The sequence below is a fragment of the Muntiacus reevesi genome, chromosome 2 (assembly GCF_963930625.1).
Source record: "Muntiacus reevesi chromosome 2, mMunRee1.1, whole genome shotgun sequence".
Taxonomy (NCBI): Eukaryota; Metazoa; Chordata; class Mammalia; order Artiodactyla; family Cervidae; genus Muntiacus; species Muntiacus reevesi.
In genome coordinates, this window is record NC_089250.1 from 68,800,261 (window position 1) to 68,813,454 (window position 13,194).

The 13,194-nt window shown below is 53.0% G+C and overlaps 1 protein-coding gene across 1 annotated transcript in view; it reads right to left on the reverse strand.

Annotated features, from left to right (window-relative positions):
* Positions 1–4,415: 4,415 nt before the first annotated feature.
* The window catches only part of PTPRT (protein tyrosine phosphatase receptor type T), a 1,090,723-nt gene continuing 1,081,944 nt past the window's right edge, over positions 4,416–13,194 (reverse strand). Inside the window, exons 29-32 of the mRNA XM_065919188.1 lie at positions 9,807–9,932; positions 8,841–9,004; positions 7,156–7,291; positions 4,416–6,122 (exon numbers count right to left, since the gene is read on the reverse strand). Of these exons, the coding sequence (XP_065775260.1) occupies positions 6,069–6,122; positions 7,156–7,291; positions 8,841–9,004; positions 9,807–9,932 (480 nt within the window). The 3' untranslated portion in view covers positions 4,416–6,068. The remainder of the gene's footprint in view (positions 6,123–7,155; positions 7,292–8,840; positions 9,005–9,806; positions 9,933–13,194) is intronic.

Consider the following 13,194-nt stretch of genomic DNA (forward strand, 5'->3'; position numbering starts at 1 on the left):
GTCCCTCTGAGCCTTCAGACTGCCCTGGAAGCTTTGGTCCAAAGAACACCTTACACCATTAATCTTCCACAGGAGGGATAGCGGCACCGTCACAGAGGGGGCCACTGATTTATATTCACAAGTGCAAAGGCACGGAAGTAAGTCTACAGAAACTCAGTTCTGCAATTTTGACAGGTTGCTTCATGTTCCCTTTCCTCCTCTGATTCTAAGCATCCCACCCATCAAGGAACCATAAACTAATTACCTTGAGCTCCAGGCCTTCATACCGATACCATTCTGTCCAGCACTCCAAGGACCCCAGACTGTCATTCTCTGGGCATTTCTACCAAGAACCAGGGTCCAAATTCCACCACTCAGAACAGCTTTCAGACACCTATGGAGGTTCACGGTACCCAGCCCCAACAGCCTTTTCCTATAGTCTGCCCATTCTGAGTCCTTCTACACCTTTGTGTCAGCCGCAGTGACTATCCCAATCTCTCCAATAACTAGGATGCGAAGTCTGTGGTCTACCATTATGGGTGCTGACTCTGCGTCTTGGGGACCTTTCATGGGTGGATTTGAGGGGGTGCACGTGGCCCCTCTGACCCTTCCCACTTCCTCTGGAGGTTGGTGGGAGGGATGGTCTCTACACAAGTATCATACACCAGCCAGAGTCACATGAAAACCTATCTCTGGTCCCCAGGAAACCAGAAGAGTGCACGCATGTGCACAAATATGGCTTAGACATCTCTTTGTATTTCTAAGGATCATATCCACAGTTCTGAGACACTGGAGCCCCCTCTGCTCTCTGCCACTGATGTCTCTCCTTGCTGTTTCTCAAAGGCAGATCCTGGCTAGATGAAGCCAAGGCGTGCATTTTATTACTGCGAGGCATGTCTCTCTAGACAACTCCAACATGGAACCCTTGTGTGGGGACCCAGGATCAAGGCTGAGTCCCAGCTGGTTTCCTCCAGCTGGATTCGCACTGCTCTCTTCCCTGCCGTATCTGGCTGTGATTTGGAGCCGGCATCACTGGCTGGGAAGGAGCTCAGACTAGTTAGATGACGGGGGAAGGCAAGCCAGGGCCATCCATGAGACTCACGTCTCATCTTCCTCCCCACGGCTTCGTTTGACCATCCATCCCCAGGGATCTTGGCCCAGCACAGTGTGTTGGCTTTATGGTTCAGGATTAGCATTGAGCTCATCTTACGCTCGGGCTCACCCCTGTTTTCCAGGGCATTACTCCTGACTCAGCTTGCTGCTGATGCCCCAGGAGAGGCCAGATGCAGGCTAAAGGAAGGCGGTTTTCTTCATTCTGTTCTAAGGCAGTGAGGTTCAGGGGAACTACCATCTCCTTCAGTGTCACTGGATCTGGGCCGGGCAGTTATTCCTGCAAAGATGACCTGATACACTCCTGTTTGCTCCTCCCTGTGCCTCACTTTTCTCTGCAGCATCCTTGCTAGACTGATCCCTCTGCACACAACCGGGATTCACACTGTCCTGAGCAAATGTGGATCACGGTAAGCACACACACCAAAGAGCTAGCTTACAGCGGGGACCCAGTGATGAATGGACACGATTGGTCAGTCACAGGGAAAAGTAATCTTTTCTCCCAGAGAGAGACTTGTTCTAAAGCAACATCCTTGTTCCAAGTGGTTCTGCCCAGTCCCTCCCTATTCCCTGTTCTACTGCGTCACAGAGGTGACCACTTCGCCCAGTAGACCCTATGCATTCTTGGTTCTGAGGATTCCTAGTGGGTCCTAATGTCTTGGGTTTGCCTTCCTGTTTTCCTACCCAAAGTTCCCCAGATCTGCCTACTTCTGCCCCGCGAGGCTTGTCTTTCCACATATTTTCCCATTGATTAGCTGGTTTGACATTCTATAGCCAGGAAATGACTGGGCTGGACTGGAACTGAAGACTGAGCTCCTTCTACCGTAACCCCACGCCTCGCCAAGGGAGGGAGTGTGCCATAGTAAACTGCGCTTCCTGGTGGCAGCCCTCCAGGGTCCTGCATGCTGTAACCACCCAGTGAGTCTGTGGGGCTGAGGCACAGTGTGGAGGCTCTCAGCCCCTCGTGTGAAGGGGGTCCTCAGATTGGGCCAGATTAGCAATCATGCGACTCCACGTGGGCAGAGGGCACCACCTTCTAGAGGCCCCAGGATTCAGGAGTCTGCTGAGAAAGGCTGGGTCATCTTCTCCTTTCCCTTTAGGGTTTTATGGGCTCAGCCTTCGCCATTCCAGATGGGCATGTCTGTGTAATTATAGTAGATGTCAAAGGTTTCTTTTTTCCAGCATGCAACTGAAGGAGACTTGAGATCAGCCCATCAACAGTGAGGTCAGGGAATCCCCACACCCGGGGGCGGGTGGTGAGCCAGCGGGTAGGTGAGCTGGACTTGAGCTTGAGTCTGGCATCGGCTTTAGGAGGAAGCAGCATGGCCAGGCACTGTGCCTCTCAGACTGGGCGGTCATTCCCTAGGGTCATCGTAGTGGGCCGAGGGGGGAAAAGCCACATGAGGGATCAGGTACATGTGGTTAAAAAAATATTGATACACTCTTGTTAAAGCAGGCTAAATTAGCAAAGAATGCAAATGCTCTGTGAATTGTTAAACATGAAACTGACAGAGTTTTGAGCTTATTGTTGTCTGCTTTGGGTTTTGCGAGATCCACTGGGCCTGCTTCACTCTAGTCTTGGCTCTTAAGGGTCCCTCCCACCCCAACCCCCTGCACCCCGTCGTGGGAAAATCTGAGACACATCAGTGGAAAGAGCCTATCTTTGAAGTTAAAAGGACCAATTTAAACCCTGGCTCCCTCCTTTACGAGCTGTGGTGGAATGGGGGGTGGGGAGGGGCGGCGGCGGTTAAGTGATTTCTCCCCTCCGTCTCCTCATCTGTAAATGGGGACAGTTGAAAGCACATCTTAGGGGTGTTGGGAGAACTGGGTGAGCTCACATTAGCCTCCAGCACAGGGTCTGCTGGCTGCACAGGATGGGTGATACCCGGCAGGCAGGCCACTACTTGGGCTACATCCAAAGAGAAAATGGAAAAGCAAGGTGATGCCTTCCATTCCCACAAAGGGAGGCACGCTGTGACCGTCTGGAGGCTCAGAGCCCCTGACCCCAGGACCTTCACACCAGAAAGGAGGAGAGGGCAACGAGTTAGGTTACAGCTAGGATACATCTTGAAGATGTATAGGCCAGACATGCATGCAGGTGGGACAGTTTCTGGCTTCTGGTTAATTCCATCTTCTCCAAACAGGGTCCACATCCAGGAGGTGAGAACCACGAGGCTTTGTGCTTTTCACAAGTTTCCTTCTCCCCGAAGTCACATTCTAAATTCCTACCATTTGAAATGATAGAAGCCACTGTCATTTCATCTGCCTGCAATTTCACCCCCTCCTGAGCAGAATGAATCCTGGGTTTATTTGTATTGGAGACCACCCCCCCTCCCCTGGCTCCTGTTTTGCACAGACGAGCCCCAGATCTGAGGGAGAAGCATAGAGCAGGCTGATTTCCTGTGCTACAGGCTTCCTGAAGGCCGGGGAGGGCTGGCTGGAGCAGCAGGCTGGAGCCGGGGAGGCTGGCAGGCCCAGTGGGGCGGGGGCCTGGGACCAGGGGAAGAGCCATGAAAGGCGAAGAGCAGGCTCATGGCGGGGCTTCTTTGCCTTCCTTTGCTTTGAGTTGCTTCCTTTTGAACCTCCAAAGCGCCAGTCCTCCCCGATCGAGTCTGGGGTCCCTGGGCTTCGAGACCGTCCCAGAACCTGTGCCGACAGGAGCAGCTTCTGTGAGCTCCTGCCGTGTCCCGTCCTCCGGGGCAGGGGTCTGGCTTGGTGCCCCCCTGCTCTGTGACATAGCAGAGATCCTGACTTCCTCAGAAGCTGTGTCTCTTAATGTACTACATATTTTGTTCCAGCAACAAATAATGAGCAGACAGACAGATAGATGTCATATTAAGAAGTGTACGCTTAAGGGAATGTGTTCACAGTGTCTGATGAAGAGAGGCAGCCCCACTGGCCCCGGAGGGGGCCTCCTCAACCCCGAGCTGAGCGCATCCCTCCCCAGGCCCCGTGCTGCCCACAGGGGCCAAGTCCGCCCTGCTGGTGGGGCTCGCCGCCCCCTCCACCCTGGCTTGTCCCCCGCTCCGGCACCGCCAGGCTCTGCTCCAGCTGGGCTCACCTCCCGCCGTCTCGCCCACCCCCAGGATTCTGCACATCCCTGTGTCTGTGCACGTGTGCTCTTGGCCCGAATTTCCTTCTCTTCGTTTTTCTACCCTGTGGAAGGGATGTCACCTCCTCTAGAAAGCCCTGCGGTGAGGCTCGAGTAGCACTTGATGCGGCGCTGAGGTTCTGTTTCCCCAGGAAACAGCAAGCTCTGAGGGAAACCTGTGCTCCTCACGCCCCGTCTGGGGCCGGACCAGCTTCCAGGATGGCACATCCTGGATCCCAGGCCACCCTGGGCTGCCAGGTGCTGTACCAGAGCACCAGCTGGAGACCCAGGTAGACAGAAAGCGTCCCTGGCTCGTAGACCTCACGGCCTGAGGGCCCAGGGAGCGGTTTTCACTGGCCAAGATTTAAGATGGGACTAGCTCTCCTGGGGAGCGGGGAATGAGTTACTAAAATACATCTGAAACTCTGACCTTCCCAGAAACACAGGCATCAGAAAAAAAGAACTAGATTGCCATTTGTGGAGTTCTTTGCTCAGAAGTTTCTGGCCTTATTTTCCCTCCATAAAATAATTGCTTGGCTACAAAAGGATGAAGAAAACAGTACAAGTAAGTCTACTATCTGCCTTTGGAAACCTGAGGAAGATGCCTCAAGTGTCTTCAGCTGTAAAATCAGGGTGATCACAGATGAATAGCTCCCAGGGTAGGGTGGGGGGTGAGGGGGCTCGGTTCCAAGAATGTGCCAAGTCTGGCATATAGTAGATGCTTAGTCAAAGTCAAAATCGACTGACCCACACTTTGGGCAAGACCCCCAGGCCTGATCCCCTAGGTCTGTTTTAAACCGGAGTATCACTGGGTCCACAGTGCCCTTTTCTGAGATGGTAGCTGGGTTGCTCGAGGCAGGCATTCAAATTCGGAGCTCTGGGGTATGCTGCTTCTCTGCCAGCCCCAAACAAAATTCCCCTTGCTCTGCGGCTGTGCTGACCCTGGGCGGGGGGAAACCTCCTGAGGGCCTTGCCTGGGAGATAACGGGCCCAGGAGACTGGTCTCACATCTACACAACCCACCTTCCCTCCCCACCAGCTTTTGACATCAGAGACTAAGACTTTACACCCTCCAAAAGAAAGTTTCTTTTCACATACACTTTGGAAAACCATCGAATCTTGTTTATCCCTCCCCGAGGAGTCACCGCCCAGGACACACAGGGCCAGCCGGAGCCCTGCCCTGCGGAGGCGGTCCTTCTTCAGAGAGAGAGAGGGGGGCAGCCAGGCTCCCTGCAGTCCCACCCTGCCCCACGGAGCACAGACAAGCAGAGAGAACCTGGATCCAGGAGAGCCACGGGCCCCGGGGGCTGGCCAGTGAGTGGCGGAAGGTCAAGGCCCCGGGCTGGGGGAGGGGTACAGAATGGTGCTGGGCCAAGCCCCATGCAGGTGAGGCGGGAGGGTGGGGGCCTCTGCTGTGGACTCAGGAGCATCCCCAGGTCCCAGTGAGCCAGACCAGCGAGTCTGGCTGGCTCACTCCCTTGGCTGACCAAGGGTCCCTGGAGGAGACGGTGGGGGGGCAGCAGAGCGGTGACCCCACGAGCCCAGTCGCATCCATCTACACAGTCGGCTTGCCGTGAGAGTCACAGACTTGAAGAGAGCAAAAGCAAGAGGTCTGGGCACTGAGAAATCCGGGCCGTGCTCTGGGTGCACTTCTGCACGGGTGCGTGGCTGATGGGGTATGCAAAAGACGCCGGGGCCTGTCGGGGTACCAGCCTCCACGGTACCGGAGACCCCAGGCAGGTGCAGAGCCCGCCATGGACCACAGGACCTCCAGTCTCCTCCTTGGAGTCGGGCAGGGTGCTGCCCCGAGCCCAGTCGCTGCCGTTCACAGAAAGGGGGCTTGGCCGCAGCAGCCTCCGGACTCTGGCAGGTTCCCTGGGCCGTCGGGCTAGAAGGAGCTTAAATATTCCAGCGCCACCTCGTATACAAATTTATACTGGTCCTGAGAGGAGGAGAGGCAGAGAAGGAGAAGAGATGATGAGCGAGAGATGGAAAGTGCATTTACTTCAGAGTGTGGAGAGAATGTTATCTATGTCTGTACTAACAGTCGAGTCAAAATGTCCACCCAGATTCGGATTCAGTGACTGGAGTAGAGCTCGAAGGTCTTCATTTCTGCCAAGCTCCCATGGGATGCTGCTGCTGGTCTGTGGCCCGGCCTTGGAGCAGGCCCTCACTTTTGGTAAGACCACACTTGGCATAGATTTAAAGACTCATGTTGAAGTTCTCAGTGTTTGGCATGTCTCTGTCTCTGCACCAGGTCTTAACCTTTGGAACTTTGTCACCAAGTTTCTCCCTGTCCTTTTCAATATCCTAGCTCAATGCTTTATATGGTAATCATTAGCATAAGTTAATGAGAATAGGTTTAAGTAAAGTGTTAGTTGCTCAGTGGTGTCTGACTCTTTGCGACCCCACTGACTGCAGCCCACCAGGCTCCTGTCTATGGGATCTCCTCGGCAAGAGTACTGGAGTGGGTTGCTATTTCCTCCTTCAGGGGATCTTCCCAATCCTGGGATCGAACCCACATTGAACCCACTGCAGGCAGATTATTTTTACCATCTGAGCCACCAGGGAAGTACAAGATTGGACTGAATCAAAAACATATCACAGAAAAGCTCAAACATCTGGGCAATATCTTATGGAAAAAGCTGAATGGTTGCTCTGGTAAACTCAATAATTCACATTCTACTAACCCAGCATCCCGTCCCCTAAACCAGAGTGAGTGACACTTCCCTCTGGAGTGGAAAGAAAGTAACACAGAGCAGCGTGTGCCAAGAGGACTATCTGGACTGCTCTGCAGAAGAGAGGCTGGTGAGGCTGGAGGGGAGGGAAGCCTGTGACGTGAGGGCAGAGGGCGGGACTGCAGGGGCTCAGTGAGCAGCGGCCTCTGAGCGTCTCTCCTCCCGGATGCTCTTTTGTTCAGATCCAGGCAACCACCGGCAGCCCCTGGCTCCCAGAGGACAGTTTTGGCCACTCACCAGGGTCTCCACCATGTTGGCCTTGTTGTTCCGTAACGTCTTCACGATGTGGAACACATCGATGATGTTCTGCTGCTGGATCATCTCACACACGCTGCAGATGGCACAGAAGGTTCCGCTGCGGCCTCCCCCATTCCTAAACACAGAGGAAGGAGGTGAGTGGACTCCTGGGTACCCCTCAGGCACCTGCTGAGCCCAAGGCCATGTCTGCAGCAGTGCTGGGGGGGGTGGGGGTGGATGCCTGCCCTGGCAAATGCAAGGGAAGGTGGTGGTAGAAAGCCCGAGCCATGGTTGAGTCCCATCTGTGCCATGAACCTGCTGTGACCTTGGGCACGTCACTTCCTGTGTCTGAGCCCCAGGTTCTTCATTCGTATCATAAAGGGGACGACCTTGGAGAGTTCACTTAGCTTGATGTTTCCTCGGTCCTAGGAGCATGTGACCATCACCCATGGCACACGGACCCTAATCCCCAAGGCAGAGTATCTCTGGACGTGTGGTGCCTGCTGCCTTGTCCAAAAGGATGCTCTGGGTCCACCTGCACACCCAGTGAAGACAGTGGAGGCTGCGTGTGCTTCTGCTTCTAGTTCTTCCCATCCACTGAGGACCACGCTACCAGACACAGCTCTGCAAGCCTCAGGTCAGCCAGACTGGGTTTTGGGCGGGGCTGGGATGGGCGCGAGATGCTGGATCCTGAGAGAGATGCCGCATCTCTGTTTTCTTGATCAGAACATCTTGCGTAACCCGGGATATATAAATAGAGATACAGGGCTCTTGGCAGGGTCATCCCTCCATCGCACCTTCTCTCCGAGGCCCCGTAAGTCTTCTTCACGGACACACCCCTCCCAGCTCTTTACAGAAAGTCTCTTTAGGAATCTACCAGGGTTGGAACTCCTGGGCGTGTTGCCAAGAGCAACTAATGATTTCACGTAATGGTCTGTGTCTAAAGAACATCTGGATGGAAACTAAGTCTCTCAGTCAACCTTCCAGATGTTTCATCCACAGGACACTCAACGGCCAGATGTTTCATGTGCAGTCACCCAGCCTCCCTCCGCCAGCACCTGTACTTCGGTGTCTGTTTCAGCGTCTCTGCCCTCCAAGGATGATGCCAAGGTCCCTGTGGATGGTAGGACACCCCTGTGCCTTCCTACAGCTCAAACTGCTGGTCACCTTGGCGAGGGAAGACACGAATAAAAAGGTACTCCTGCAGAAAAGCAGGCTAAGAAACAAGCCCACGGGCAGGAGTGGGCAGGGGCCTCCCCGCCTCACACCTCTCCCTTAAGCGCTCGTCTTCCGGATCCGTGTGCACGGCCTGTTTGAAAGAGTTCCTGGTTTTGAAACAACTGAACTCAATCCTTGGGTAAGATGTTATTAATGACTCCCCCTGCTCCAGAAATACTTCTGCAACGGGGAAGATCTTGATTCAATTTCCTTTTTAAAGAATGAGGCCCTCGTATCACTTCTCCCCAAACCATTTTAAATTCTGAGAAGCAAAGGGAAGGCTTGTGACTAGGATGTCCCACAGATAGCTTTATGGCTGCACCCCCAGTCCACGAAAGGACTGTAATGCCTTGAATACATTCCCATTGGCCTGCAAGGATGTGGTAAGGCCTGGGATGCTGAAGATAGTATTTGTGGCCAGCGGCATCCTCAAGGACGCCCCGGAGACCCCTCCCCGTCGTACTCACAGGCAGTGGACCACAGTGCGTCCCTCCCGCCCGTCGTACTGCTCCTGCCACTTCTCCAGCCGCCGGACCACCTTGAGCAGAGAGCGCTTGGAGGGGGGTGTGTCCCGGTAGGCGGGCCAGCCGATGTACTGGAGGTGCTGGACTATACGGTACCCATCCTGGGGCTGAGAACAGAGAGGCTGTCAGGGGTGGTCTGCTGGGGGTGCAGCACTGCCGGGGCAGATGGAGTAGAAGGGGTCTCAGCCATGATGTCCTCATGGTGAGAGTCACACGCCATCCCCACGCCCGCCCCTGTGCGCTGATTCTCCTGCTAAGACTGCCTGGCATCCTCTCTACCTGAAACACTTCTATGCAGTCTTCAAAACCCAATCCCAGCGTCCCCTTTTCTAGGAAAGCCTCCCTGAATAGTGGGCAGGACTCCTCTCTCCTTGCTGTTCATGTGCCAAAACACAGTTTGCTTTCCCGTGAGTGAATTCTGAGGGCAGGGACTGAACTCTTTTCAACCTGAGCCCCCAGTAAAGATCACGATCACTTTAGTCAGTCATACCCCTCATCTCTTCCCTCCTGCCCAGTAACTCCCTCACCCAGCAGTGAAATTCCTCATGAAAGAAACTTGTTTCCCAACTTACTTCTCAGCCAGCCCAAAGCTTACTGGATCTGCTCAAAGGCTGCATCAACTCATGCCCACACCGCGCAACACGGCAGGGAAGCGCCGTGCTCTGAGAAGTTTTGTCTACACGGCAGCCAGCGTCTCAGGACAGGCAGGTGGCCGGCCGGATGCCCCCCCGCGCGGCTCTGTGTGTGGGAACCACTGCCGGGTCTGGGGCTGGAACTGGCAGAGGCATCGCTTCCCCGAGGACGGGCGGATCAGGGGCGCACAGCACCGACTCCGGCCGGGTCCTCCCCAGCAGCATCCATCGGTTTCAGAAGGAGGAGCCCCGGATGCTGCAGCGGCTGGCCACTCACCCGTGCCATGTTACAGATGCGGAATATCCTGTGGATGATGTCCTCGTCAATGTCTGCCGAGACGAACTCCACCTGGATGGGCCCATAGCACCCCGACGTCTTCTCAGGCCAGTACTGCATGCAGAGCTGAGGCAAGAAGAGGGCTCACAGAAAGAGGCCGAGGACAGGGACTGGGGCAGGGTGTTGGTTTCACTTTCCCCAGGCCTGCGGGACACCTTGGCTAGAAAGGTAGGGTACTGTGTAGGAAATCAGGTCCAACTTTCCACTGGGCAACAGCTACCATTTTATTTTATTTTGGGGGGGTTTGAAAAGTCAGAGCTCTGAACACAGAAACACTGGGCTTAAACATCTTTGCTGTGCTGATTTCAAACCATCTGTTAGGCTTGCTGGGCCTCAGTTTTCCCCATCTGTAAAATGGGGAGAATACAGGCTACCTTGACACACTGCTGTCAGGATTAGATAGAACACTGAGGGAAGGGCAGCTACAACTTCTCCGCATTCTAGGAAAACCTTCATAGCATTCATTTCATCATCAGATCATGAGTATATTTAAATATATATGTAGGTTTTGACATCAGACAGGCTTGGGTCCAAGTCCAGTCTCTGCTGCATACTAGCTGTGTAACACAGATTTCTTGTAAAATGGGGCTAATTATGCTTATCTTGCACCAAGAGCTAATGTAACATGGTACTGTGGTACTGAGAGATCTCGGCTGCTATTTTTCCTTTTGAGGGGAATTGGAAATTAGAACCTGCAGCAGGGAGCAAAAAGCAGAAGCAAATGATGCTTCTCAGCAGAGGTTGCTTTGTCACCCAGGGGACATTTTGATGAGTAGAGGTCAGGATGCCACTAAATACCCTCTAATGTCTGTGATGGCGTTCTGCAGAGGAATCTGGCCCTCAGTCTCATAGTGCAGAGCCTGAGAGAGTCTGGTCTAAGATCCTAAATTGTCTCTTAAGTTTGTAGTGTCATCAAGAGTAAGAGACAGACATTTGATGCCCCTGTCTCTGTTGACTTGGATGACTTCAGTTCAGGAAAGAATGTTAAGGTTGGTGGCAGGGGATGTGGCTCAAAGAAGGGCAAAGACTGATCCCTCTACTCCTGGTTCCCAAGGGGCACAGATGCCCATAGCAACTCCCAGATGTGACCAGAGACAGACGCTGTCCCGGACACAGAGGAGAGCTAAGGTTGGGCTGCAGGCTCGCGGGGACCACCCCAGCATGGATGAAGAGGCCATGTGTTAGAAAGCCTTTTCATCTGGGCTACATCCCAGAAGATGTAGCTGAGACTCAGAGACCCATCAAAGGTTTGGAGATGCAGGAGTCTCAGTGAGGTCTGCCACGGCCTAGGCTGAGCTTGCAGACAAGAGCTGAATGGACAGAGGGGACCCACAGCAACCCCGGCAATATGGTAGCCTCCTCACAGCCAACATGCAGGCAGGCATTTCATGAAAGTGGTAAGTTTTTCTTTTGCTGACAGCCAACTCACCCGCAACATCCTATGCAAAACCTTGTTTGATTCTATCCTTCCTCCAGAACTAGAGCCAGAATGGATGAGTTGGGGGGGTAGAGAGGGGAAGAACATGTCTCCCAGCGGTGAAGCCCAGACTCCAGCTTAGGGATACCCTTGGTTCACACACACCATGGCCCGCTAGCCAAACCTGGCCAGCTGTCTGAGTCTGCAAGGGAAGCTTAGGTATATTCTCCATTTACATATTTTCTATGGTTTCTTTCAAGCTATAATGGTAGATTTGAGTAGCAGTGAGAGAGACCACAGAGCCTGCAAAACCTAAAGTATTTCCTATCTGTTTCTTTCTGCAGAGAACGCTGGCAACCCTTGTCCTAGAGGGTTGTTTTCAGGATAAAGAGAAAACACGTGGGAACCTTAGCAGGGTGCCAGCACCCACTACATTCCAGTGATACATATCATTCTCGAACCTTGCACTGTTCAACAATAGTGCCTGGCTTTCCTGGCGTCTCCACTGGCTGCTAGTTGAGAATGTTGAGAAAGGGTGTGTGTGTGTGTAGGTGGAAAGTGCTGGTCACAGTGGCCTTTGTGGCTGGACAGTCATCTGCTGAACCGTGCAGTAATGACAAATCCACAACTTGAACTTCATTTCTTTTTGCCACTGGCTCTTCTGCCCTGCAACCTTCACAGTAATGAGGGACCGGTACAGATAAGTCTGTGGCTGGCCGGAGAAATCAGAATTAATCAGAACTGCCAATTTAAAAAAAAATAATTGCCTTTATTACCTGCTTTGAATTGTGCCTTGCCAGAGGTTGGCTGTGATCCTGACATGAGCTCCATGGGTCTGAAGTGTCAAGGAAAGTCTATTATCTCCAATATTTTCAGTCTGGAGAGAATGTGGGATGATTTGTCTCTTTTAATAAGATTTCCAGACCAATTTCTCAAACTAATAGATTCCACTCTGCCTCAAACAAGACTCCTATATTTTGGGACACATCTCTGCATTTGATTTTCCAGGTCACTCTCCATCTTGCCCAGAGGCCTGGGGAAGGTTGCAGGGTCCTTCTGATGCTACATCGGAGCTGGCCTTTCACTCGAGTTCCCTAATCTGTGAGTCCACATCAGCAGTGACCTGGGTGATAGGTGGGCAGATGTGGTGTCTAAGCTGTCAGAGAGCATCAGGGTCCCCCCTGCAACTGGTGATGTTGCACCTAATCTAGCCATGGGAGATGGGAATGGGAGAAGCCAGTGCGCTGTTCCCAGTGGCCTTTTGGGGGCTGGGAAAAGATTCTCATCAATAAGAAATGGCCTCTAAGGTTCAGCTCAAGACCGTCCTGTGTCCAAGTGCTGGGGTTGTGTCTCAGTGGGTACCACCATTTTGGCCTGTGAATGCAGCTCCTGCTTGAGCATCCTGGGTTTAAGTCCCAGCCCTGTCACTCTCTAGTTGAGTGACTTGGCCAAAACTTTAGCTTCTCCAGGTTAAGTGATGAATGTCTGCGAACCTGAATGTGCCTACTTAGCACAAGAATCTGTAACTAGCGAGCACTCAATAAATGGGAGCTATATTATTAGGTGGTGTGGGAGAGGGTCAGTCAAAGCAAGATGGATTGAGTAAAGGGTCTTTTCCTTTCCACTTAGCAGCCCGTATGACAATTTCTCTTTAGGATAATTCTCAAAGTACTGCCCCTGTGAAAATTCCTGACCAGTCAGCCTGATGGAGCAGTGGGGACAGATGGCATCTGGGATATGTGGACACTGTTCTGCATGTCAAAGGAGAGAGGCCTGTGGGTTGTTCTGGAGAGGGACCCAGAGAGACAAGAGGAAAATTAGCATAAGGGAACCAGTGAAAGGGCTGAAGGTGAATCAGGGTGGCATCTGACTGCCCCCGCTCCTAAACATTAAGCAAATTTATAACAATAT